Raw genomic sequence first — 24130 nt, 5'->3', positions numbered from 1 at the left:
TCCGTCGCCGCAGCAACACCAGCATCTGGGTAGAGCACAGCCGAGTGATCCAGGGTACCGCACCAGTGTAACCGTTTCGCTCGGACCTCCCCACTCAAGGCTCAAACAAGCAAACCTCTGAACACAAAAACGGCAGTCACCTGTCAAACATCGTTAACATTGCTACACAACAGCTGCTGCTTTTGTGGAGCAAGGTAAACATCTATTTCAAGGTCTCCAAGTGACGTAACCGGTTGAAATGCAGTCAACTCCAACAGCGGAGCTAACTGACTAGTCATTTCACACCAGTTACACCAACGCCAGCTGTTACATAATTTCATTTGATATTTCTGAAGTGATTTTCCTCCTAACGAATTATGCTTTGGTCACAAATACAATATTATTTGGGTCCTGGAGGAACCGTATATACCAGGTCTGTAAATCAGTCCACGACTAAAATTACAGGATAAAAAAAAAGGTCGCAGGTCTTTCAACCATACCGAACAGGCGTTGCATACACTTAGTTTTTCAGAATATTAACTTAAGTGAAAAGTCAGGACTCCAAATTTTAATGCAAACGTGTGACCATCTGTAAGTCTGCTCTAGGACAACAAGCCACTGATTTAGAATTCTGTATTTCATACAATCAGTATGATATTCAGACAGACAAACGTAAGATCAAAGACTCATTATTCTTCCATTACATATTACTTAAATTCCACCCAAACACATTTTCTTTTTAAATTATTTATTTATATATATTTATTTAATTCATCTCAGTTTGGTTGGTATTCTTTTTAATCATCGTTGTTGCACTTTAGTATTTTTGAACTCCAAGAAAGGAAAAAAAAATGACAAATGAAACAATAAAAGATAAGAGACTATAAGATACTGGTGCCGAGCGGAGAGCTGGTTACTGACAATGACAGTCAGACAGAAAAACACAAAAGAGGTGGAGGTCACTCATCAGCAACACATTCACACAGTCCCTCGCTGGACCATGATGCACTGGGAGTCCTGCAGATGGGGAGGTGTCATACTCTCACCCACTTTACTAAATAGCTGTATTCACATACTGGGTTGGGATCAGAAATCAAGCAACTGCTCTGTCTCTGGTCAGTTCCTGATTTCTCTCCATTTTAAGTGATGGACGATCAAATCCTGTATCAGAACACAAGGCCTGGAGTAGGGCCCACTCGCTGATCAAGTGATAAAGGTGAGGCCACCTGCCTGTCCTCTTCGCTGGCTGGAGCAGGAAAAAGATAGAAAAGGGGAGATGGGGTGGGGGGGGCACAAGTGCAGAGTGGTGGTCTCCCTCTTGGATGAGGCCCTGGTGGGGACAGAGGAGGAAGGAAGGGGCGGGTCCATTGCGTGCCATCCATTAGAGGAGCGGGAGGATGAGAGAGAGATCCGCCCATCTCCGCCTCTGAATGTCTTACGATGATGTTGATGATATGTCAGCTGTAGAACAGTTCCCTTTCGGTTTTAGTGACAGCATTCTGAGCAGCGATCCGCCCCGCAACACATCACCAGCAACATACAATCCCCAAAGAATACACAATGACAACAAATGTCAACAACGATGACTTGAAATGATAAAAATAAAATAATTACTCTCCTCTTCAAGTGTCTCTATAATAAAACAATAAGAACAATCTTTTTTAATGACAATGAAAGACTCTTCTCCCTGTCCTCTTTTGGCTAAAAAACTCTCAATATTCAGAGAAAAACAAAAAGATATCTAAAGACGTCCAAAATTACAAATAATAACAATATAAAAAGCCTCCCCAACACCTCCAAAACCAAACAATTTGATACAGAAATTGCAATTGCGGTCTTTACATGGCATTGCTGCAGAGGGAAGGAAGTAAAAGAATGTCTCAAAACTACCCACAATGCCACCCACGAGGGGGCAACAGAGCGTCAGGGAGTGGGAAAAGAAAAATGAAGGTTGGAATGAAGAACAAGAGGCAGGGAAGAACAACGCAGCGTAAAATAAAAGCGAAAAAGGGACTGCGAGAAGGTAAAGGTAGGATGAGTGTGAACAGACAGAAGAATAAAAGATCGCTTGAACCGAAAGTGCAGAATTACCTAAGTAATCAAAACAAAAATGTTGTCTTCATTGCAACACAGAACAGCTTTTTTCCTTTAATAATAATATTCATTATAATAATAATAGCAATAAAACTTATTTTACAGAAACCAGTAATATCAGTAATAGTAATAATGATCATAATCTCTAGATGAACATTAGCCATAAAAATTAAGAAAATAAAATTAAGAAAAAGAACAACAGGAAAATAAAAAGGATAAAATGAGAGCTGGTTGTCCTGGCCATCTCGATTTCGCTGAGCTCCATGTTTGAATTTTTTTGAGCACCTCCAAGCCTGACCCAAACATGCAAGCCCAATGGAATGGGTCGACCAGAGATGCCCTCCTGGGCTCTGAGATCCCGGCCCGCTCCGGAATGGTCCACTGAACACAGCAGAGGGGGAGGGAGGAGTGGACAGAACCTCATCCCCGCACACAGACTTGGTGTAAATACTTTGGGTTTGTGGCTGTGTATGTGTGTTTTTATGCTTTCATCTGTGTATGTTTTGGCCTACATGAATGCCTTGGACATTGAGGCGCATGACTAAGTTGCTGTGGCAACGTTTAAGCTGGGGGTGTGGGAATAAGGGGGAACAGGAGGGCGGGTCATGAGTGGGTACGAAGAGAGAACAGAATGGGGGAGGCGGAGCCCAATCTATCCAATCAGAGGGAAGAGCCGAAACGGAGAGACAATGACGGCAGAGCTTGCTGGATGGCTGTGCAGAACAGAACGCCGGCATTGGACTCCCTACCCACCCCAGCCATTCACCCCACCCGTCCCGACCTGGTCTGCCCTCCCCCAGGCTGACAGAGAGCGCCCCCCTCCAGACAGACTGCGGCGGTTTGGCGTGACGCTGCTCAATTCAGGTGGCATACTGGGACCTGTTCAGCCGGGTGACGCCCCCTGGAATAGAGAAGCACAGTGAATCAACCCGCCCGGCGCCGCATACGAACGCTGTGCTCCTAACCAAGGTCGCCGTCTGCGACATAGGGACTACGCAGGGACGCCATTGGTCTACAAAGACTGTAAGCCTGAGTCCAAAATGGCCACTTATTTCCCCACATGGTGCCGCAGGGGTCCAGAGCGGAGCGTCGAACCGGCACGTACCCGAGTTAGACCCCAGCCTGCTCCATGCTGTACTGCAGGTCAGGGGGTTTGTAGCTCAGCAGCATGTCGCTGGTGCAGGATGATGGGTAGCAGGACCCAGGGTGGAGCTCCTCCCCCACGTCACACACTGCCGTGGAGAAACACACACACACGGTCATTCAGTGACCAAAACTCATCACTGGGTCAGCGGCTCGGCATCGGGGTGGGTGTGCCCTGACCTGATTCCTCCCGCTGGTGAAGCTGCTGGCTTCCTGTCAGAGACGACTGGCTGAGGATGTCAGACATGCGGGCGGAGCTCAGAGCCTTGCCAGCCAATAGGCTCATCCCGGACATGGGCTCGGCCTGGTCCTGAAGAGGCAGAGAGAGATACGCTAAACACATGTACACAGATTAATTTCAAACAGATCGGAAATTCTAGTCCCTGGTGTAACTTGCCCTCTGACAGGTTAGACACCAGCAGGTCTAGCTTGCCCTCTGACAGGATGCTGGAGCTACCCGCTGGAACAATGACACAGGGAGACACTCACATAGGCATCGTCACATGTCTGGATGGTGTGGTGACGCTGTAGCTGGCCCCGGGGCCGATAACCGTCCCCCTGGGGGCCCCTGGCGGGGTAGGCCCCTCCTCCGTTGTGGTCAGCCACGCCCTGCTCCATAACCTGCTGCCCGTGGCTCCGGCAGTCAACGTGCTCATTGTCTGGGGGGGTGGGGGGGGGGTGTTACCAGAAGCAGTACCTCACGGTTCAATGCATGACAAAAGCAGGGAGCATCAGGCCTTGTCCATTTCATACTCTACCAGCTCTAGAGGGAACAAATGTCCCAGCACGCATGTGAAACAGGACACCCCCCCCCCCCACACACACACACACAATTGTGAGCCTGTACAAAGTACATAACATTTTAAATCAGAAACTAAAACAACCTCCCCCCTCCCGCTACTGCCTATCGTGAACAGCTGCCACTTCACCTCCAGCACAGACAGACTGACTAGCAGGGCGGGGCCCTCACCTCTGGTTGTGGTGGCGCTCCTCACGTAGGCGTGTCTGTGAGTGGGGGAGCTGTAGGGGGGCGTCCCTCCCCGGGGGGGACCCAGCAGCTCGTGGCCGTCGCCGGGGCCCTGGGCTTTGGCCAGGAGGCCCTCGTGGTAGCCGGCCGGCAGGTCGTCCTCCTCCATACTCTCCGAGTGGGGCAGGATGGGCGGGTGGACGTCCGGGGGCCTGATCTGCAGGAGGTGGTGGTAGGGGTGCTGGGTCCCCGCCTGGGCCCTCGGCTCCAGGGGCTCCCCCTGGCCCAGCTGACGCAGCAGCAGCATCTCCCCGTAGTCCTGGGGCACGTTGGGGGTGGTGGGGGGCGCCGGCCGGGGACTCTGCCTCTTCAGCAGGGCGGCTAGGTCCTGGGGGGGCAGGCGGGGGTCGTTGTGGCCGGTGAGGGAGTGGCGGGGGGAGAGGAGACCCTGCAGGGTGGGGGTGACGTGGTGCTGCGCCCGGTACTCCAGTGGGGTGGGGGACAGTAGGGCTTGCTGTAGGGCGGACGGGCTCCCGTAGCCCCCGCCCTGGTACCCCTCCATGCCCGGCACGTTGAGGGAGGTCCCCTGGAGATAGAGGTTGTAGCCACCCACCACCCCCGAGGGTCGCGACCCCTCACCAAAAAGGTGGGGGTTGAAGGCGGCCTGGTCGTACGTGTTGAAGCGTCCGAGACTGCGGCTGGGGAAGGAGGGACCGGGAGGATGGACAACAGTCAGCTAAAGCCACCGGCGGACTACAGGCGTAACACGGCAACGGCTAACACAACCTCACGCAAACACCGTGGGGGGGGGGGGGCTCAATGGTATGAGTGGTAAGAAAATGTACGACAAGGAACTGGAAACCTCTATGTGGTTCTGAATGCGCAGAACCAAGTTATTTTACATCGGCCATGCTGCGTATATGGACATGTAATGAGACTCCAGCCAGGACGGGCGGCCATGTTCTTGGGACCACCCGTAGTCAAACATCCACACGACTAACTCACTCCGGGATGAATAGTACGTGTCCTGCTGAATGACATGGATCATGGGAGGCGCATAAGCCAAGCAGTCATGGTTTTAACCCAGCAGCTCCTCTGAGGGATGTAACTGACATGGTCTAGGCCAAACATAGAAGTACAACACAGACTGTAGGATGTATAAATCTCCCTAGTTTCTACCAGCTGGGGGGGGGGGGGGTATAGAAATACAACACACAGACCAGGTGTATTCAATTCTTACCTTAGGAGCCTGCTGTTTTGTAACCTCATCATTAACGGCTCCCACCTGGGGTCTAAATAACAGGTCTAAATAAGTTCCTGATTAGAGGGTGGCAATGAAGAAATTGAGTACAACTGGCTTTGAGCTTTTTGAATTCCACTGACAGAGCCGGTTGGCTGAAGATCTCCTTTCCTCAGTACTGATACCAATTCCGGAGGTATAGAAATACAACACACAGACTGTTGGATGTAGCGCTGACTAATGTATTGCTACCAGCTAGGGGAACTTGTCTAGGGCGAGAATTCAATACACCACTTACATCCATTTAGTCAGCCGATCCCAATGAAGGATTCAGAGGTGGCGTGAGGTCTCCTTTTTCAGCCAAGTCGTTTTTTGTGTGGGGGGGGGTCAGGGTTATCAAAACACTGGTAACAAGGCCACTAACCCCGCCCCACTCACACCCATGCCCTAGTATACAAAACTGTTCTGACTGATATTGCATTCCTTTTTTTGTTTTACATTTAGGTAGTAACTTGCTAGTCCTGACTGAAGTATAAAAAGGCTAAAATCTATAATGATAATTGTTAACAATGACGAAAAACAAATTTTTTAAAACAGATTCAAATGTTCCCATAGTGAGGACATGCAAGTCCAAAACAGATGTAAAGTCAAATTTGAGGACAATGAAAGTGACAGGAAGTATCTAGATTTGTAAGAAGCGGTCAGGAGGGTCCGTGCGGTACAGTGGGACCAGGCCGGGCCAGGCACACAGACATGCGGGTCACCTGTGGGTCTCGGCATTGTCGGCGCTCAGCTGCTTCCCCAGGACCCGGTGGGCGCACGGAGTGGACAGAAAGGCCTGCTGCTGGCGACCGCCTCCCCCATGCTCCACCTCCTGCACCTGGATGGTCACCTGCTGCTGGGGCCCGCCGACGCCCCGGGCCGAGGCGCAGGCCTGCTGCTGGGATGGGAGCGGCACTGGTCGGAGGCCGCACGGGGGAGGACTCCCGCCGGAGGGCTGGTATAGGGCGTGGCTGTGCTGGTACGGGACCGCAGATGGCCCACCTGGAGGTGGAGCAGGGGGACGAGATGGGAGGTGTCCGGTCAGCAAACAGAGTCCTTACAGCCAATGGCAGGACTGGTATTGAATAAGGGGCGGAGTCGGAGCTCACCATGCCCCTGTATCATCGCCGTCGGAGGGGGGCTCTGATTGGGCTGTCGGAACAGGTGGTTGCTGGGATGTGTAGGCGGTGGGCTGGAGGGCTGGATACGCAACCTGGTGGAGGGGAGGGGGGGGGGACACCAGACCACCAATGTCACTTAACAGAGGATGGGCTTGTTGGAGGAACTCCTCTGAGTAGCTCTGAGTCGAGGACGCATATTACGTGGTTATTTTCAACCAATGTGTCAAACTCAAAGAAATGCTAGTCTCTCATGATTCTCAGTCTCCGCCTGACAGTGTGTGGATTATTGACAACTCAGTGAGTGTGTTCTTACCTCTGGAGCTGGTGGGTCAGGTGACTGGGCTGGTTCTCTCCGTGTCCCAACGAGAGGGCCTGCAGAAGAGAAAACACTCCCCTAACGCCGTGTGTACAGCATGCGTGGCTCACTGTGCTTGTGTGCGTGCGTGGGTGTGTGTATGTGTGTGTGTCAAAGTGACCTGTATCTGCTGGTGTAGGATCTGCTGCTCCTGCTGGTACATAACGTGCTGTTGCTGCGTGTGCTCCAGGAGCCTCTCGTCCTGCGGGGAGGCGTACATCTTCTGCAGCTGCTCGCATTCCTGCGACAGAACACACACACGGCAGAACACACACACACAGTCATTAGAGCACGAACAACGGAATGCGGCACATGTCGACTGGCACTGTGTGCAGTCTCTACAACTCTGAAGCCCTGTCGGGGGAGCTCGAATGCAGCGACAAAAGCACTTGTATTTGTCACGTTCCGATAGACCATTTTCAGCCTTATGTACATGTCTTGGGACTGACATGCTTTTTGAATTTAACTGAATCCATTCCTGGGTCTGTGAGGATTGTTTAAAATATGAGGCTTGAAGTTACACTTAACTTACAAATTCAGACAGGTATTGATATTGGGCATTTTGAATGCAACAGTTTTATTTGGTATATTTTGTTTAAAATTACCGTGAGGTCAGTTCTCTTGCTCCACATCCAGTTGGCAAGAGGAAAAGAGCTAAGTGTGAATGAGGGTTCATTAGTGGTGCATGGATGGCACTGAATGGTTTGATGAGTATGAAAAAAATGAATCATATGCTATGGCCTTCGCAGACTCCAGATCTCAACCTAATTAAAGCTTCATTTTGGAGGAATGTGTTAGACAGCGCTTTTCACCACCATCATCAAAACAGCAAATGAAGGAACATCTTTTGGAAGAATTCCAGTGGAATTTCAGAGACTCAATGCAATGAAGCGCATCACCATACAGAGACACTTCATGTTGGTTTTTCCTATTAATTGGCACCCGTCTCTATCTATAGCTGGGGCCCGGGTCTGTGTTTCATCACCAGGTGACCCTTGCTGACTCAAGGGGTTTTGCCTCACCAACCCACAAACCTCCACCCCTTGTGTTGTTTTGCCTCGCTAAACCACAAACCTCCGTCCCCTTGTGCCGTTTTGCCTCGCTAACCCACAAACCTCCGCCCCCTTGTGTTGTTTTGCCTCGCTAACCCACAAACCTCCGCCCCCTTGTGTTGTTTTGCCTCGCTAACCCACAAACCTCCGCCCCCTTGTGCCGTTTTGCCTCGCTAACCCACAAACCTCCGCCCCCTTGTGCTGTTTTGCCTCGCTAACCCACAAACCTCCGCCCCCTTGTGTTGTTTTGCCTCGCCAACCCACAAACCTCCGCCCCCTTGTGTTGTTTTGCCTCGCCAACCCACAAACCTCCGCCCCCTTGTGTTGTTTTGCCTCGCCAACCCACAAACCTCCGCCCCCTTGTGTTGTTTTGCCTCGCCAACCCACAAACCTCCGCCCCCTTGTGTTGTTTTGCCTCGCCAACCCACAAACCTCCGCCCCCTTGTGTTGTTTTGCCTCGCCAACCCACAAACCTCCGCCCCCTTGTGTTGTTTTGCCTCGCTAACCAAAAAACCTCCGCCCCCTTGTGTTGTTTTGCCTCGCTAACCCACAAACCTCCGCCCCCTTGTGTTGTTTTGCCTCGCTAACCCACAAACCTCCGCCCCCTTGTGTGTTTACCCTGACCACGTCAACATCAGAACGGGATTACCTCGTCAGCAGCCTTGGACAATCCTGAAAACCCAGCAACTTGACCCATGACCTTTCCTGACCTCGCCTGCACCGCCCAAGGCTCTCCCCGCCTCGTCCTAGCCTTCCGAGGCGGCTCAGCACCTGAATCCCCCACCGTATGGCCCCACAAGCGCATCAACGGTAACTCATCTAAAGTGGGAGTTGATGATGTCCGCAAAATCTTGTTTACACTTCCCAGCAGAGGGGTGAGCAGGCAGGCCCCGTGCTTAGGAGGACGGCACGCTTGAGGCTGGGAGCTCCAGGGCTTACCCCGAACCCCACTGTAGACCTCAGATCAATGTGAAATAATTACAAATAAAATACAAATAAAAAAACACTCGATATTCGATATAGTTACCCCGAGTAGGGTGTGTGGATGTGCAGAGGAGATCATCTCAAAGAATGGTCGAATGCATAAAAAGTCTAACAACTGTATCTAGTCAGCCAGCGTATGAAGTTAAAGAAATTTGGGCTGGGATAGGGGAAGTACAGGACCGGAAAGGCAAGAACATGTGAACAGAGCAACCAGGGTCATGCTTTACCTGACAGAGAAAGTGGGAAAGGTAGAGTAGTGTCGAAGTGTACAGAAAAATGTATCATGGATTGACAGAAGACTGTGTCACTGATGTTATCTGGGTCTTTAGATGATTAGCTGACACTGAGGACAACAGCAGCCACTTTGATCTTAGTGTTCTAAGTCAGCACGGAGCAATTCATTAATACAGCTAGTTTTTTTTAAGAACAAAAAGATTTTACAGTTCTGGTATGTAAAAAAATCTTAATACAATTTTACACCACAGAAACAGATGTTTCATGTGACATTTTGAACAACAAGCTTTGTTTTTGATGTTTTCTTGTTGCATGTTGGAGCTATTGTCTCGATGTGCCTAACTACAGCCTTATTTTTGTAACGACACGTGAAGCTGAAAGAAAATAAAATGTTGATGTACTGTATAGCAAACTATTGTAAAGTGTTGACCCTGAGTTCACACACTGGGCCATTGATTAATTTAAAAAAAAGACACAGACGAATGAGGCCTTTACAGTTGATGCGATCTCAGTGAAGGGCAAAATAGTGTATAACCCCACCCCAAGGCTGCCAGAACTAAGGATAAGAGACAGCTTACAGTAGAGTACTTGGCCAGCTAACTACGTGCGTATGCGACTGACTGGATTGTGACGATAAGGTGTAAATGTATTCATGGCAAGAGATGCATTTCTCTGCGTGCATTGACAGGATGCTTCCCAGTGACGCCACAATCTACATGATGATGCTCTACCGGATGACAACATACCAGATGCTGGACAGACAGTACAGACTGGACCTCAAAGACCGGACAAGTTCAGTACAGAAATACACATCTACTGCCGTGTACATCTTAAGCGGATCTAATATACAACCTGTTTCCAAAAAAGTTGGGACGCTGCGTAAAATGCGAAAACATATTGCAATGATGTGCAAATCATTTAAACCCTATATTCAATAGAAAATAGTACAATGACAACATATCAAATGTTGATTTCTTGAAAAATGTATGCCCACTTTGAATTTGATGCCAGCAACATGTTTAAAATGGGCAACAGGTCAGTAACATGATTGGGTATTAAAAAATCATTCCAGAGCTGATGGGTCTGTCAGAAGTGAGGATACGGTGGTGTTCCGCAAGGCTAATAGCGCAACAATTTAAGAATAATGTTTCTCAACATAAAAGAGTTTGGGGATCATCATCATCCTCGGTACATAATATCATTAAAAGATTCAGAGAATCCGGAGAAATCTCTGTATGCAAGGGACAAGGATGAAAACCAATATTGGATGGCCATGATCTTTGAGCCCTCAGGTGGCACTGCATTAAAAACAGACATGATTCTGTAGTGGACATCACTGCATGGGCTCAGGAGCACTTCCCAAAACCATTGTCTGTTAACACAGTACGTCGCTGCATCCACACATGCTAGTGCAAACTCTACCTTGCAAAGAAGAAACCATATACAAACAAGATCCAAAACATTTGGCACATAATAAAAAAATACAACAAAAAAAAGGAGACCCTGAACTTTTGAGCAGCTGCAATCTTATATCAAGCAAGAATGGGAATACATTTCACTTTCAAAACGTCAGCAATTGGTCTCCTCAGTTCCCGAACGCATACAGAGCATTGTTAAAAGAAGAGATGATGTAACACAGTGGTAAACATGCCCTGTCCCAAGATTTATGAAACATTTTGATGGCATCAAATATTTCCCAAAATATTTTTTTTTCTCAGTGTCAACATTTCATATGTTATTCTTGTACTATTTTCAATTAAATAAGGATAAATTATTTGCACATCATTGTATTCTGTTTTTATTGGCATTTTTGGCAGTGTCCCCACTTTCTGGAAACAAGGTTGAAAAAGCCTCTCAGTACGGCCTGACTGTCCTTTCATAGTGTATGCAGGAAGAAGGTGGACAGTACCAAGATTACGTTGAGGGGGAGGAGTTTGGCAATCCCATTTACAACACAGGCTCATTATGTAGGATCGCTGCATGCTTAGGAGTTTGTGGGGGAGGCCTAAGCCAGGACAATGTTTAGCAGCAGGGAGTGGATACATGGGAGTTTGTGGGTGTGGCCTAAACCTGGACAAAGTTTAGGAACAGGGTGTGGATATATTGTGGTTTGTGGGGGTGGCCAAAACCTGGACTAAGTTCAGGAACAGGGGGTGGATATATGGAAGTTTGTGGGGTAAAGACAGACAATTCTCTGGAGGAGCAGGTACCAGGTGAAGGAGAACAGTACCTGTTTGAGCTGCCTGATAAGGCTGCTGTTCTCCAGGTGAGCCTTGAAGGCTTGGATGGTTGTGGCCCCATCAGAGAACCGTCTCACAGGGGAAAAGCGCTCCATGGGCAGGTGGAGGGTGTTACAGTCCTTATAACTGGACCTGGGGAGGGATGCACATACACACAGTTGTACACACACACACACGCACACGCACGCACACGCACACGCACACAAATGTATATATAGAGAGAGAGACAGACAGAGAGAGACAGACAGACAGAGAGAGACAGACAGACAGAGACAGACAGAGACATACAGAGAGACAGACATACAGAGAGACATACAGAGAGACAGACATACAGAGAGACAGACATACAGAGAGACAGACATACAGAGAGACATACAGAGAGACATACAGAGAGAGAGAGAGACAGAGAGAGAGACAGAGAGAGAGACAGAGAGAGAGACATACAGAGAGACAGACAGAGAGACAGACAGACAGAGAGACAGACAGACAGAGAGACAGACAGACAGAGAGACAGACAGACAGAGAGACAGACAGACAGAGAGACAGACAGACAGAGAGACAGACAGACAGAGTGAGACAGACAGACAGAGTGAGACAGACAGAGAGAAAGAAACACATACAGCCAAATACAAAAGGCAGGAGCCATACATTGAAATGAAAATAACAGAACATGAAAAAACAGACAAAAACAGACATAAGTCAGTCACACACAGACATAAATCACAGGCACGCACAGACATAAAACACAGTTGTAAACAGATAAAGTAACATACACAAACATTTACATCAACATTATGACCTAGAAGAGTAAACATCCCCCGTTATCAACATAGTCCTATCTGAGAGGCAGAAATGATCTACATACGCTACTGTTCAAAGGTTGGAGTCACTTACACATGTCCTTGTTTTTGAAAGAAAAGCACATTTCTCGTCCATTAAAATAACATCAAATTGATCAGAAATACAGTGTAGACATTTGTTAATGTTGTAAATGACGGTTGTAGATGCAATCAGCTGATTATCAATGGAATATCTATGAAGGTGTTGAGGCCAATTATCAGCAACCATCAGTCCTGTGTTCCAATGGAATGTTGTGCTTGCTAATCTTTTTCATGTTGTGTTTGCTAAAGTTCATCATTTTAAAAGGCTAATTGAAAACCTTTTGCGATTATGTGAGCACTGCTGAAAACTGTTGTGCTGATTAAAGTAGTAGTAAAACTGGCCTTCTTTAGACTAGATCAGTATCTTCATCAGTGTTTGTAGGTTCGATTACAGGCTCAAAATGTCTAGAAACAAAGAACTCACTAGTAATTGTACCTAGATTTTCTAAACAAACAGCAGGCGGCAGGGCCTTTTCTCATAGAGCTCCACTCCTGTGGAATGATCTGCCAATTAAGGTTAGAAATGCAAACTCTGTGCAAACTTTCAAGTGTCTACTAAAAACTCATCTCTACAGCACGGTTTATAATTAGGTGTAGCCTGGCCCGGGGGCGTGAAGGTGACCAGTAGGCTTGATACTGTCCACCCTTGCTGTCTTGCCAGGTGGGCTCTCGTCCCCACTGGGATGCCCTCCCTCCAATGCCTTTCGGGGGAAGAGTCACTGGCTTGTTGTTGACTCTCTGTTGCGCACTTGTGCAATTGGGCTGTACGCTGGTAGCAATACTAGGCCCTCATTCAGGGGGGTTGCGGTTGGTGGGTGTCCCTTTGGTTGATGCCTGGCAATGTGGGTGGATTGATTTCCAGCCTGTTGGGCCCTGTCCGGGGCCTCCCCCGGGTAGGGCCACAGTGTCACCGGACCCCCCCGTCTCAGTTCCAAGGTGTTATTTATTATTCCAATTGGTCTCTTAATATCTCACCCGGCACAGCCAGAAGAGGACTGATCACCCCTCTGAGCCTGGGTCCTCTCTAGGTTTCTTCCTAAAATTCTACCTTCTTAGGGAGTTTTTCCTAGCCACTGAAATTCAACACTACTGTTGTTTGCTCCTTGGGGTTTAAAGCCGGGTGTCTCTGTAAAGCACTTTGTGACAACTGCTGTTGTAAAAAGGGCTTTATAAATACATTTGATTGAAATTTGATTGACCAGTTTATTTTTGTTCTGAGAAATTAAGGCTATTCCATGGAAGAAATGGCCAAGAAACTGAAGATCTTGTACAATAATGTATAGTACTCATACCTTCACAAAACAGCACAAACTGGATCTAACCAGAATAGAAAGAGGAGTGGGAGGCCCTAGGGCACAAGTGAGAAAGAGGACTAATACATTAGTGCCTAGTTTGAGAAGCAGATGCCTCACAGATCCACCACGGGCTCCTTCAATAAGTTGTACTCACAAAACACTTGACTCAACATCAACAGTGAAGAGGTGACTTTGGCATGCTGGCCATTTAGGCATTTAGCCTTTTAAATTTTAAACTTGATTTGCAAACATATTGTGTCTTTGGCAACACAGGAGATATGGTTGCTGATAATGGGCCTCTGTACACCTATGTAGATATTCCATTGAAAATCAGCCATTCCCAGCATGTCATTTACAACCAAACATTTTTTTACACTGTATTTCTGATCAATGTAATGGTATTTTAATGGACAAATAATTTGCTTTCCTTTCAAAAACAAGGAGATTTCTAAGTGATCCCAAACTTTGAACAGTAGTGTAATTATAAACAAGGTGGTTCAAATCCTTAACGCGGATTGGCTGAGAGACGTGGTACATGTAAGCAATAAGGCATGAGTGGGTGTGGAATACAGCCAAAATACCACAGCTAAGAGCTGTTCTTAGGTACGATGCTTCACCAAGTGCCTAGACACATGCGCTTAGCCGTGGTACATTGGCAATATATCACAAACTCCCCGAGATGCCTCTCTCGCTTAAATATCAAATTGAAAGAACAGACAATTGACTTGAATGGTGATTGCAATTAAATCTGCTACGTTTCCATGCACGCATACAACCGATAACTTTGGAAAAAGACGGCATCATCACTGTAACACAGCCGGTCCAAACAGAGGACACCTCAACAGGGTCATTGGCAGAACCCTTCAGGCTGCGGAACTTCCTACAGTCGCAGTCAACATCCCAAATGTTCCCAGTACCGCTACACAAACAACCGCTAGTTAGAGAATTTTGGGGAATTAAGTCTGTTATTTCTAGACATGTGGCCGTACAATTCATATGGCTCATCCAGAAATAAGCTCATCTAGGATCTATACATCACTATGATTATTCATCTTGCAGCTCATTTGAGTTAGCATACCGCAGTGATCCTTGGATATCCCCAAACTATTGGACAAACAGACATCAAGGCAGCCTCTCCACAACCTTGACTATCCAACGGCTGACGTGCGGCTCAGGAGAAGAACCCACACACGGTTGTCACCGACGTGAGCCCTGTATCACTAAAAGTCCATTGTGGTAGTCTAGCCTGCATGTTGCTCCTTTGTTCCAGTCCCCGAACACTGAAGCCCACTTATCCACCCGTTGGCCCATCAGCCCCTCCTCCCAGTCAGTCAGCCCCGCCTATCTCTCTGCCAGCCCCGCCTATCTGTCCATCTATTTTGGAATCTGTCTGTCCGCCTGTCTGTCTGTCTGTCTCAGTGTGGGGCCCCTCACCGGCAGTGCTGCTCCGGGGCCCACCCCCTCTGTCGGGAGCACTGTGGCCTCTGGGAGTCTGCCAGCGGCTCTCCGCCATGTGCCGTGCTCATGGGCGCGTGCATCGTGTGCCGCTTGGAGCGGTTCGCCAAGTACCTGGGCCGCAGGGAGGGAGACAGGAAGCAGCACTGGTCAGCCCTCTGTCCTCATTGGCCTACTGCATGGGGGAGGGGCATACAATAACCTCCCCCTTGTTTGTTTCAGGGAGGACACACAGCAGATATAGGACTCCCATAACCCAGCTGTCCCATTTCAATATTGGATTGTTTTAGCAAGCTCAGGGTAAGCGAAGCCGTGGCAGAAAAGTTTGGTTTGGCGGCATCATTTGAAATGAGAGAGAGCGGTATTGGTAGGAGGAGATTCAGAGAGGTAGATCTGGTAAAAGCAGGAGAGTAGTTAACTAAGCCAGTTGCTTGATGAAGAGAGAGAGAGCAGGTAGGGGCACCAGAAAAAGTGTCCCTCCCCCTAGTGGCAGAAAGCAGTGCTGCAGCCTAATTGCACCTCGTCTCCCGGCAGCCCGGGAACACCAGCGCCTCTACTGTAAGCTCCCCAACATCACAGCAAGGAGAGCACCCAGCAACCCCCCGCCTGGCTTACCTCTGCACTGCCTCCTGATCCGGCTCACCATCGGAGCCCTCCTCATCCACCGGAGTCACAGGCTGGATGGGGTGCTGGGGGTGAGGAAGAGGAGGGTAAACAGTAATAGACAGTGACCCTCAGAAAACAGGAATACTGTCACCTTTGAGGACAATGCCAGCACAGAGGATACGACACAGTAGGCTTAACCACACACGCACGCACGCACACGCACACGCACACAAGTTGGGTACCCACAGGGCTGGCGACTAAAGGAGACTGTCCCCGGGGCCTCTTCAGTAGCTGGGCGTGCAGCTGAATGTTGGCCCCGCCATCCGAGGCCCGGCGTCCCAGGGGCCCCATGCCGTTCAGCAGCTGCAGGGTGGGTGGCTGCAACAGGGACTGCTCCTGGACGGGTGGAGGGACGTGGGGGGCACCAGTTAACACGCAGAGAAATACGCAGGGATTACATCACTATAAATACACAACTTGGTCACACACACTGAGGCGTCCCCCTCACCTTGTACTCGAGCTGCTGCGTGGGCTGCAAGTGTGAGTTCTGGCTGGGAATCGGCGTGTGCATGTGGCCCATGGTGGGGTGCAGGGGGAAGTTGGGCTGGGGAGACGCACGGGGGAACCCAGGGGGCAGCTTCTGGAGCTCTTCCTGCATCTCGGTCCTGATTAACAGCCATGCAGTCAGAAAGGATGATACGCCCAGAGACCACAAGACAGACACGGGTAGAAACACGGCCACAGACAGACGGCCAGACACGGCCAGAGACAGACGGCCAGACACGGCCAGAGACAGACGGCCAGACACGGCCAGAGACAGACGGCCAGACACAAAGAAACAGATAGTGAAAGGACAGCCAGACCATCAGGCTGCCATAGAGATGGTCAGATGAGGTGTGTAGAGTACAGTACCTGGGGTCTGGGACGCCCACAGTGTGACGTCTCATGGACAGGTAGCGAGCCATGGCCTCCGGAGACGGTTCCTCTGCATCGTCACTGTCAAGAGCCATGTTTCCATCCGGCTACAAAGGACACAGAGACAGCAGAGTGTGTAACAAAGGACAGACACAGAGACAGCAGAGTGTGTAACAAAGGACAGACACAGAGACAGCAGAGTGTGTAACAAAGGACAGACACAGAGACAGCAGAGTGTGTAACAAAGGACAGACACAGAGACAGCAGAGTGTGTAACAAAGGACAAACACAGAGAGAGCAGAGTGTGTAACAAAGGACAGACACAGAGAGAGCAGAGTGTGTAACAAAGGACAAACACAGAGACAGCAGAGTGTGTAACAAAGGACAGACACAGAGACAGCAGTGTATAACAAAGGACAGACACAGAGACAGCAGAGTGTGTAACAAAGGACAGACACAGAGAGAGCAGAGTGTGTAACAAAGGACAGACACAGAGATAGCAGACACAGAGATAGCAGAGTGTGTAACAAAGGACAGACACAGAGAGAGCAGAGTGTGTAACAAAGGACAGACACAGAGATAGCAGAGTGTGTAACAAAGGACAGACACAGAGACAGCAGAGTGTATAACAAAGGACAGACACAGAGACAGCAGAGTGTATAACAAAGGACAGACACAGAGACAGCAGAGTGTGTAACAAAGGACAGACACAGAGATAGCAGAGTGTGTAACAAAGGACAGACACAGAGAGAGCAGAGTGTGTAACAAAGGACAGACACAGAGAGAGCAGAGTGTGTAACAAAGGACAGACACAGAGACAGCAGAGTGTATAACAAAGGACAGACACAGAGAGAGCAGAGTGTGTAACAAAGGACAGACACAGAGACAGCAGAGTGTATAACAAAGGACAGACACAGAGACAGCAGAGTGTGTATCAAAGGACCTGTTTTCTATATCTGTGAATTGAGTAGCTATGGATCCTGGGCTACAACTGTGGGGGATTCCAGAAAACAACAAGTGTTTTCTGACACAAAATATACAATGCTGTAACATTAGAGATATTCCAGGGTGTGTGGGGGGGGGGGGGGGGGGTGCCGCCAGGTCATGGTGTCAGTGTCACGGGGACAGCTGCACAGCAGGCTTGATTAATGAATGTCAACGTCAGGTAATGACCTCATAGGCCACAAGTCGGCACAGTGGATCAACTCACTAACCTCAACGATCTGGTTCTCTGGGTTGATAAGCTGGACGTGAGGGACAGTCATGCTGACAGGATTACCCTGCTGATCCGTCTGCATGAGGACAAAACAGAGAGAGAGATAAGAGAAAGACAGCAAGAGAGATGTACATGCACACATGACATAACTTAAAGATTGCCCTGACTGGCTAGCAATCTGTCCGAGCATATTAACAAGCGGCTGTAGGTCACTTCGTTTAGTTCTTATCAACTTACTGGAGACCCGACAACCATGGAGAATTTGGAGGAGTACTGCCTCAGCACAGTGGCTGCCACACAGCCTCGGACCCCACAGCCCTCCATACACCCATCAAACCAAACCATCCTAGTCTCGGACCCCACAACCCTCCGTACACCCATCAAACCAAACCATCTCAGCCTCAGAGCCCACAACCCTCCGTACACCCATCAAACCAAACCATCTCAGCCTCAGAACCCACAACCCTCCGTACACCCATCAAACCAAACCATCTCAGCCTCAGAGCCCACAACCCTCCGTACACCCATCAAACCAAACCATCTCAGCCTCAGAGCCCACAACCCTCCGTACACCCATCAAACCAAACCATCTCAGCCTCAGAACCCACAACCCTCCAAACACCTATCACACCAAAGGCAGATTCCCTTGCCAAGCCAATAATTATGCGAACAGAGCATTTCAATGAATATTGTTTTCGTAGGCTCACAGACAAAGTTTTATAATAAATCACTTATTTTGAAAGGCTACGGCTGCATAGACAGGCACTATTCATTTCAATGTTTCTTTTGAAAGGATATTGATATAAATAAAGAGGGGTACAGTGCATTGCTTACTGTTACTGGAGATATACGAGTCTGAATTGACAAGATAGTGCAGTTCCTTGACTAAAGCAGGCTAAAATATCCATTTGTAGCCAAATTATGTTTAAAAAATTGCCTCTCTTTAATGCTCACCGCCTAAGACATGATATTTTACAATTACTACAGTTTTTTTGTGTCCCAATGATCAGAATTTAGGAAGCTTGACCACTTCACAAAAGCATAATTTGCTTAGTTACGGTACCGCTAACTAAACATGCAAAGCAACTGGGCATAGCCATTTCATATAAAACAAAATGGACTGTGCGAACCAATGCATCAAATCCAAAGTTAGCAAATTACTGTTGGTAAGTAGCAGTTTCATGAAGCCAGCTAAATATTGTTGCTGAGTAACATAGCTAACGCTGTAGCGGAAAACCAAATGTACAGCCAGCATGTCAACAACGAACAGGTTGCTAAGCCAACTTGTTCATGTCAGACAATGTTGATTTAGCTAGCCCATCTCGCTCATTATGAGGGATCATTGGTGTAAAATTGCTTGTTCAGAGCGAGATGGTCTATAATAGTTGGATCTGCCATTTCTGAGTGACCACAAAAACAACAGAAAAACAAACCCAACGTTTCCACTGGTTGGGATGCTGGTTTTAATGCATAGCTAGGAAAGCCTTCTTTATACATGCATACAGTGCACTGTTGCCAGGTTAAGCAAAAAATTCCAGACTGCTCAAAACCAGCCCAAAATGCCTGAAAACTAGCCCAAATTTTGTTAGTGCACAATATTGTGAGACCCCTCCCCCCCTGGCAACAGAACTCAAGATGTGATATATGCATAAAGAAATCATACAATGTGATTTTCTGGATTTTTGTTTTAGATTCCGTCTCCCACAGTTGAAGTGTACCTATGATAAAAATGACAGACCTCAACATGCTTTGTAAGTAGGAAAACCTGCAAAATTGGCAGTGTATCAAATACTTGTTCTCCACACTGTATCTATATATACACATCTATGTTATTTTTAATAAGCCAAGACTATAATGACATCCTAAATTGAAAATGTATAATGGGTATACTCATGAAAACCTGTTTACTAATGGTTAATGGCTGTCAGGTCCTAGTAGAACCATAATCTATTTATTTTAAATGTATTAAACTTCGAAATAGCCCACCAAGACAGTTCGTTTTGCAAGAGATCAATTCAATAAGACAATATACATTGCAATACAATCCATTACATACAATACAGGACTGCTACCCAATTGTCATTGTCAAATTTGAGTCCCAAAGCAAAACCGGTCAAAATCACTTTTTTATGCATCAGTGTAAAATTACTCACTTCGTACCTCTTTTCAAAGTTCCGGCAAATGCTGCCTAGTCAGGTTTTCTATTAGACCTGGTTAGCTATTAATTCACTGGGCCTCGTCATAGGTGGCAAACTGACAACAAGGCCACTATCACATCAGCCTAACACACAACATATCGGAAGATCAAGAAACTGACTGACATAGGCCAGACACTCTTTGAAAGCCTAGCACGGCTTTTCAGCGAGTAAACAGCATTAGCGGAACAGCTTTCACCCTCAGCCGGTCGGTTTCCATCCGCTTGGTGAAGCTTGTTGAGGCGCTGCGCCGCTCCGTTGCTAGTCAGCACGCTCACACCTACCGCCATTGCAGAGATCAAAGCATGCGCTGCATGCGTAATGGGCTACTCAGATGCACTGTGCAGCTGCTTGGCAGCAGAACCCTTAGAACAGCTAACCCGGTACATAGAGTGCTGAGGGGATGTGAAACCAAGGCATTGGGCTCATGTCAAAATCAACCAGTGTTAAGTGTGACAATGCGGCGACCTTGGATTTGTACGTGCCACACCGCATACAGGTTGGCAGGTGTCCGCGACGGATGGAAATGAGCCACTTAGCCGGCACTTTAATCCACTGCGACTGTGTATTGGTGGTCACGGGAATCAAACATATGATCCCTGCAATGTGAACCACCGGAATCTTTCAACAGGGCTGAGAAACATAGGTCAATTATTGTTCACTGTAATGAATGTCATCCTTTGTACTGTCCTTGTGAACTGAAGGACATGTGGTATAGGGAGGTATACAGTTGCTGCAGTAAGCGACTCGGGTAAGACTGCCGGCCAATTACTAAAATGTCAAACCCAAATGATAAAATGGTACATTGCTGTCTTGTCCTTTTAGGCCAGGGCTACCCAACCCTGTTCCTGGAGATCTACGGTCCTGTAGGTTCTCTCCCCAACTCTATTTTAGCACACCCGATTCTTATCATTAAATGGATGAAAAGCTTAAACAGGTTCGTCACAAATGGGGTTTAAGAGAAAACCCTAGAGGACAGTAGATCTCCAGGCACAGGGTTGCACAGGCCCTGTTTTAGGCAGTGGAAGGACAAAGTATGACAGGAATACATGCTTTGGTTTAGTGTGGTGTCCCTGTCTTTGTCAATCTGGTCATGCTTCTGATCTGGACTAGGTTTAAATAGACTCTGGACTCAGGCCACATGCATTCATTAATTATTACAATTTGTACTCTTAATATGTTCACCCGGCAAAGCCAGAAGAGGACTGGTCACACCTGTGAGCCTGGTTCCTCTCTAGGTTTCTTCCTAAATTTTGAGGGCTTTATAAATACATTTGATTGATTGATTTAGTTTGCCTGGCATTGTTTCAAAAAGGCTACAGAGGCCTTTGCTGAATCTCACAATCAATTCCAGATACTTTTGTACAATCAGGATATGATGCTTAAAGGGTAAGGACTGTGCCACATATTTGTTATTTGGATGAACGGTCCCTTTAAATGTGTCGTTAGCTTAGTGTGCATAACAGAGTGTCGTGTCCTCAGACGACTTACAGTGTCTAGAGGCAACATCTTGTAGAAAGCAGGGTGCACACGCATGAAAACGGTTACCCTCCTCAACTACCAGCACCTCTCAGCAGCTTTCTGTTCCATTATGATTTCATGCTGAGTGACTTTACCCGAGGATAGCTTTGATCTGCATATGACGAGGAACCACTAAACTCGTGTGGTAAAACTGAACAGGATGTCACTGCTGTCACCGAGATGGCAAACCACATTAAAAATATCTCTCAACCAAGGCTAAAGATCACATCAGGTTAAAGGTCAAACAACACTGCATTTATTACATGTACCTAATACTAAACCATTCCATCCAAGCATCCAATAATTCTCTCAAATCATCAGATGGACAGTGGCGAAGGCTACCTGTACAGTGTTGAGAGGGTAACCAATGGGGCGTGGTGTGGGCGGGGTCACTCTCAGGGTCTTGTGTTTCTTCAGGCGGTCAGCGAGCAGGCTGTAGATGGCGCTGTAGTGATCGTACTCATCGGTGCGTAAAGACTGGGGGGGGGGGGGGTGAACGACAGCCAAAAGGTCAGCCAGGGCAACAGGAAGCACGACAGCATTGAAACTTAAACATGTTTTATAACGCAAGTTAAAACATGGGTTTTATGGCGTGCGTGCGTCGGCTTCACCTGGAGCGTGCGTTCACGGTCCAGTCCCATCTCAGACATGGCCATCAGCACCTGCTCATTGATGATCTCCGTCTCCCGGTCAGACTTCACCTGCTCACATTCCACTATCAACTGACAGACGGGAGAGACAGAAAGAGAGTGACGAAGAAACAATGGAATAACCTCCATTAAAAGTTGAGTAACGACAGCCGGGTAACAACAGCAACAACTGCCGGGTAACAACAGTCCCTGGCCAGAAGCAGCCTGAGGGTCAGCAGAACTCACCCTCTCAAACTCAGGGTCCGGGTCTCCCTGCTTCATCCACTTGTTTTTACAGATCTGCTCCATGGAGAGGCGTCGGCTAGGCTCCAGAACCAACATGTGTCGGATCAGGTACTCACAGTCTGTTGCACACACAGACACACATTGATATTTTCTAGAACAGGCACTGACATTTCTGATGAATAGGACCAAATGATGTGTCTGCTACAGCTGTGTGACGATACACTGGTTTAAAGGTATTAGTGATCGGGTCTCACCAGTAGACATGAAGAAGGGGATGCGGAACTTCCCACTCAGCACCCGGGCCCTTAGGTTTTGTAGGGTGCTGCCATCGAACGGCAAAGCCCCACACACCAGAACATACAGAACTACGCCCAAACTCTACAGATGTAGATGGAGGGAGGAAGGGAGAGAAAAAGGTGGATTAGAAAGATGAGTAATCCCTCTGAGGAGAGATTCTCCAACCTTTCTTTCATCAAAGTTAGGGCATGTACACACAAAAGCCTGGATTTGAAAGCATGGGTTTGGGGGTGAGTGTTTGATCCATGCCAGGGACATAAAACAGGTGAACCAGTGGCGAATGTCCTGTGGGCCAGGAATATTATCAGTAACCCAGTAGTAAAGCCTGCTCTAGTGGCAATACTCTATGAGAATGCCACAGCACAGGATACATAAATGACATGGTTAAAGAAACCGCCTTCCAAACAGGATTGTTTTTGGGCAAAGTTCCCATTTATTTTTGGTACAAAAGTATAGCTACAACTTCAAAAAGTGATATAACCTTTTATTAACAACATTCTCAATATTTAATATTGCCTAACTTATACAATTTGAACAACATCATTAAATTATGTTCAAAAGGTAGGGTGAAGCATTTGTGGCAATCGGCCTAATCAATTGATGGAACTAAAATGTTGAGATTAGAAATCCTACGTTAAAAGTTATGTTTTATAAATTAGCCTGAAGTTAGCAAGCTGGGGTTAGCAAGCTGGGGTTAGCAAGCTGGGGTTAGCAAGCTGGGGTTAGCAAGCTGGGGTTAGCAAGCTGGGGTTAGCAAGCTGGGGTTAGCAAGCTGGGGTTAGCAAGCTGGGGTTAGCAAGCTGGGGTTAGCAAGCTGGGGTTAGCAAGCTGGGGTTAGCAGGCAAAATCTTCTCTTCTGTGACCCCTTCAAAGTTTGCAACTACCAGTTTTACTAGTGGCTGTTTCAAATGTAAAGTAATCTGTTTCGCGGTATCTGCTCATTACATAGACTCTGATACCTGACCCTGTATTTTTAGCCAATATTTGACAAAATTCCAATGCCAGTATCGGATCTTTGCATCCATAGTAAAGAGTAAAAAGGTTTTGTATTTAAAAGTTTTTGAGGTAGAATAGTCCTGCGTTAGTCCTCTTATTCACCTGTGCTAACCATTCCTGGTCACCTGTGACCACTGCCCTATAGTCTACAAACCACTTAAAATATCCCAGGACCAGGACTGGTTAACTCACCCAGATATCCACTTTGGGTCCATCGTACTCCTTCCCTTCAAAGAGCTCTGGGGCTGCATAGGGAGGACTCCCACACCAGGTCTTCAGCAGCTGGCCTCGGGAGAACAGGTTGCTGAAGCCAAAGTCTAACACGAAAAAGGGAGGTCAGAGGGGAGGAGAGAAGAGGACAGAAGACAGACACAGAGGAACGAGGAAAGGTTATCCGATATTTTGTGATTGGTTCCACCACACTCAC

General features: G+C 47.8%; 1 protein-coding gene across 2 annotated transcripts in view; it reads right to left on the bottom strand.

Annotated features, from left to right (window-relative positions):
- Positions 1 to 1962: 1962 nt before the first annotated feature.
- The window catches only part of sik3 (SIK family kinase 3), a 31436-nt gene continuing 9268 nt past the window's right edge, over positions 1963 to 24130 (bottom strand). Inside the window, exons 5-25 of one of the 2 annotated variants that reach the window (XM_029119479.2) lie at positions 23896 to 24020; positions 22665 to 22788; positions 22411 to 22529; positions 22147 to 22257; positions 21878 to 22012; positions 17818 to 17895; positions 16601 to 16710; positions 16197 to 16353; positions 15935 to 16084; positions 15698 to 15771; positions 15062 to 15196; positions 11442 to 11583; positions 7063 to 7182; positions 6900 to 6958; positions 6575 to 6678; positions 6188 to 6467; positions 4187 to 4881; positions 3706 to 3875; positions 3397 to 3526; positions 3179 to 3305; positions 1963 to 2974 (exon numbers count right to left, since the gene is read on the bottom strand). In XM_029119479.2, the coding sequence (XP_028975312.2) occupies positions 3184 to 3305; positions 3397 to 3526; positions 3706 to 3875; positions 4187 to 4881; positions 6188 to 6467; positions 6575 to 6678; positions 6900 to 6958; positions 7063 to 7182; positions 11442 to 11583; positions 15062 to 15196; positions 15698 to 15771; positions 15935 to 16084; positions 16197 to 16353; positions 16601 to 16710; positions 17818 to 17895; positions 21878 to 22012; positions 22147 to 22257; positions 22411 to 22529; positions 22665 to 22788; positions 23896 to 24020 (3140 nt within the window). In that variant the 3' untranslated portion in view covers positions 1963 to 2974; positions 3179 to 3183. The remainder of the gene's footprint in view (positions 2975 to 3178; positions 3306 to 3396; positions 3527 to 3705; positions 3876 to 4186; positions 4882 to 6187; positions 6468 to 6574; positions 6679 to 6899; positions 6959 to 7062; positions 7183 to 11441; positions 11584 to 15061; positions 15197 to 15697; positions 15772 to 15934; positions 16085 to 16196; positions 16354 to 16600; positions 16711 to 17817; positions 17896 to 21877; positions 22013 to 22146; positions 22258 to 22410; positions 22530 to 22664; positions 22789 to 23895; positions 24021 to 24130) is intronic. The other variant, XM_020048729.3, reaches the window with a different exon arrangement.

Source organism: Esox lucius, chromosome 1 (assembly GCF_011004845.1).
Source record: "Esox lucius isolate fEsoLuc1 chromosome 1, fEsoLuc1.pri, whole genome shotgun sequence".
Classification (NCBI taxonomy): Eukaryota; Metazoa; Chordata; class Actinopteri; order Esociformes; family Esocidae; genus Esox; species Esox lucius.
The sequence above is the reverse complement of the archived record's forward strand: the minus strand, read 5'-3'. Positions and strand labels throughout refer to the sequence as shown.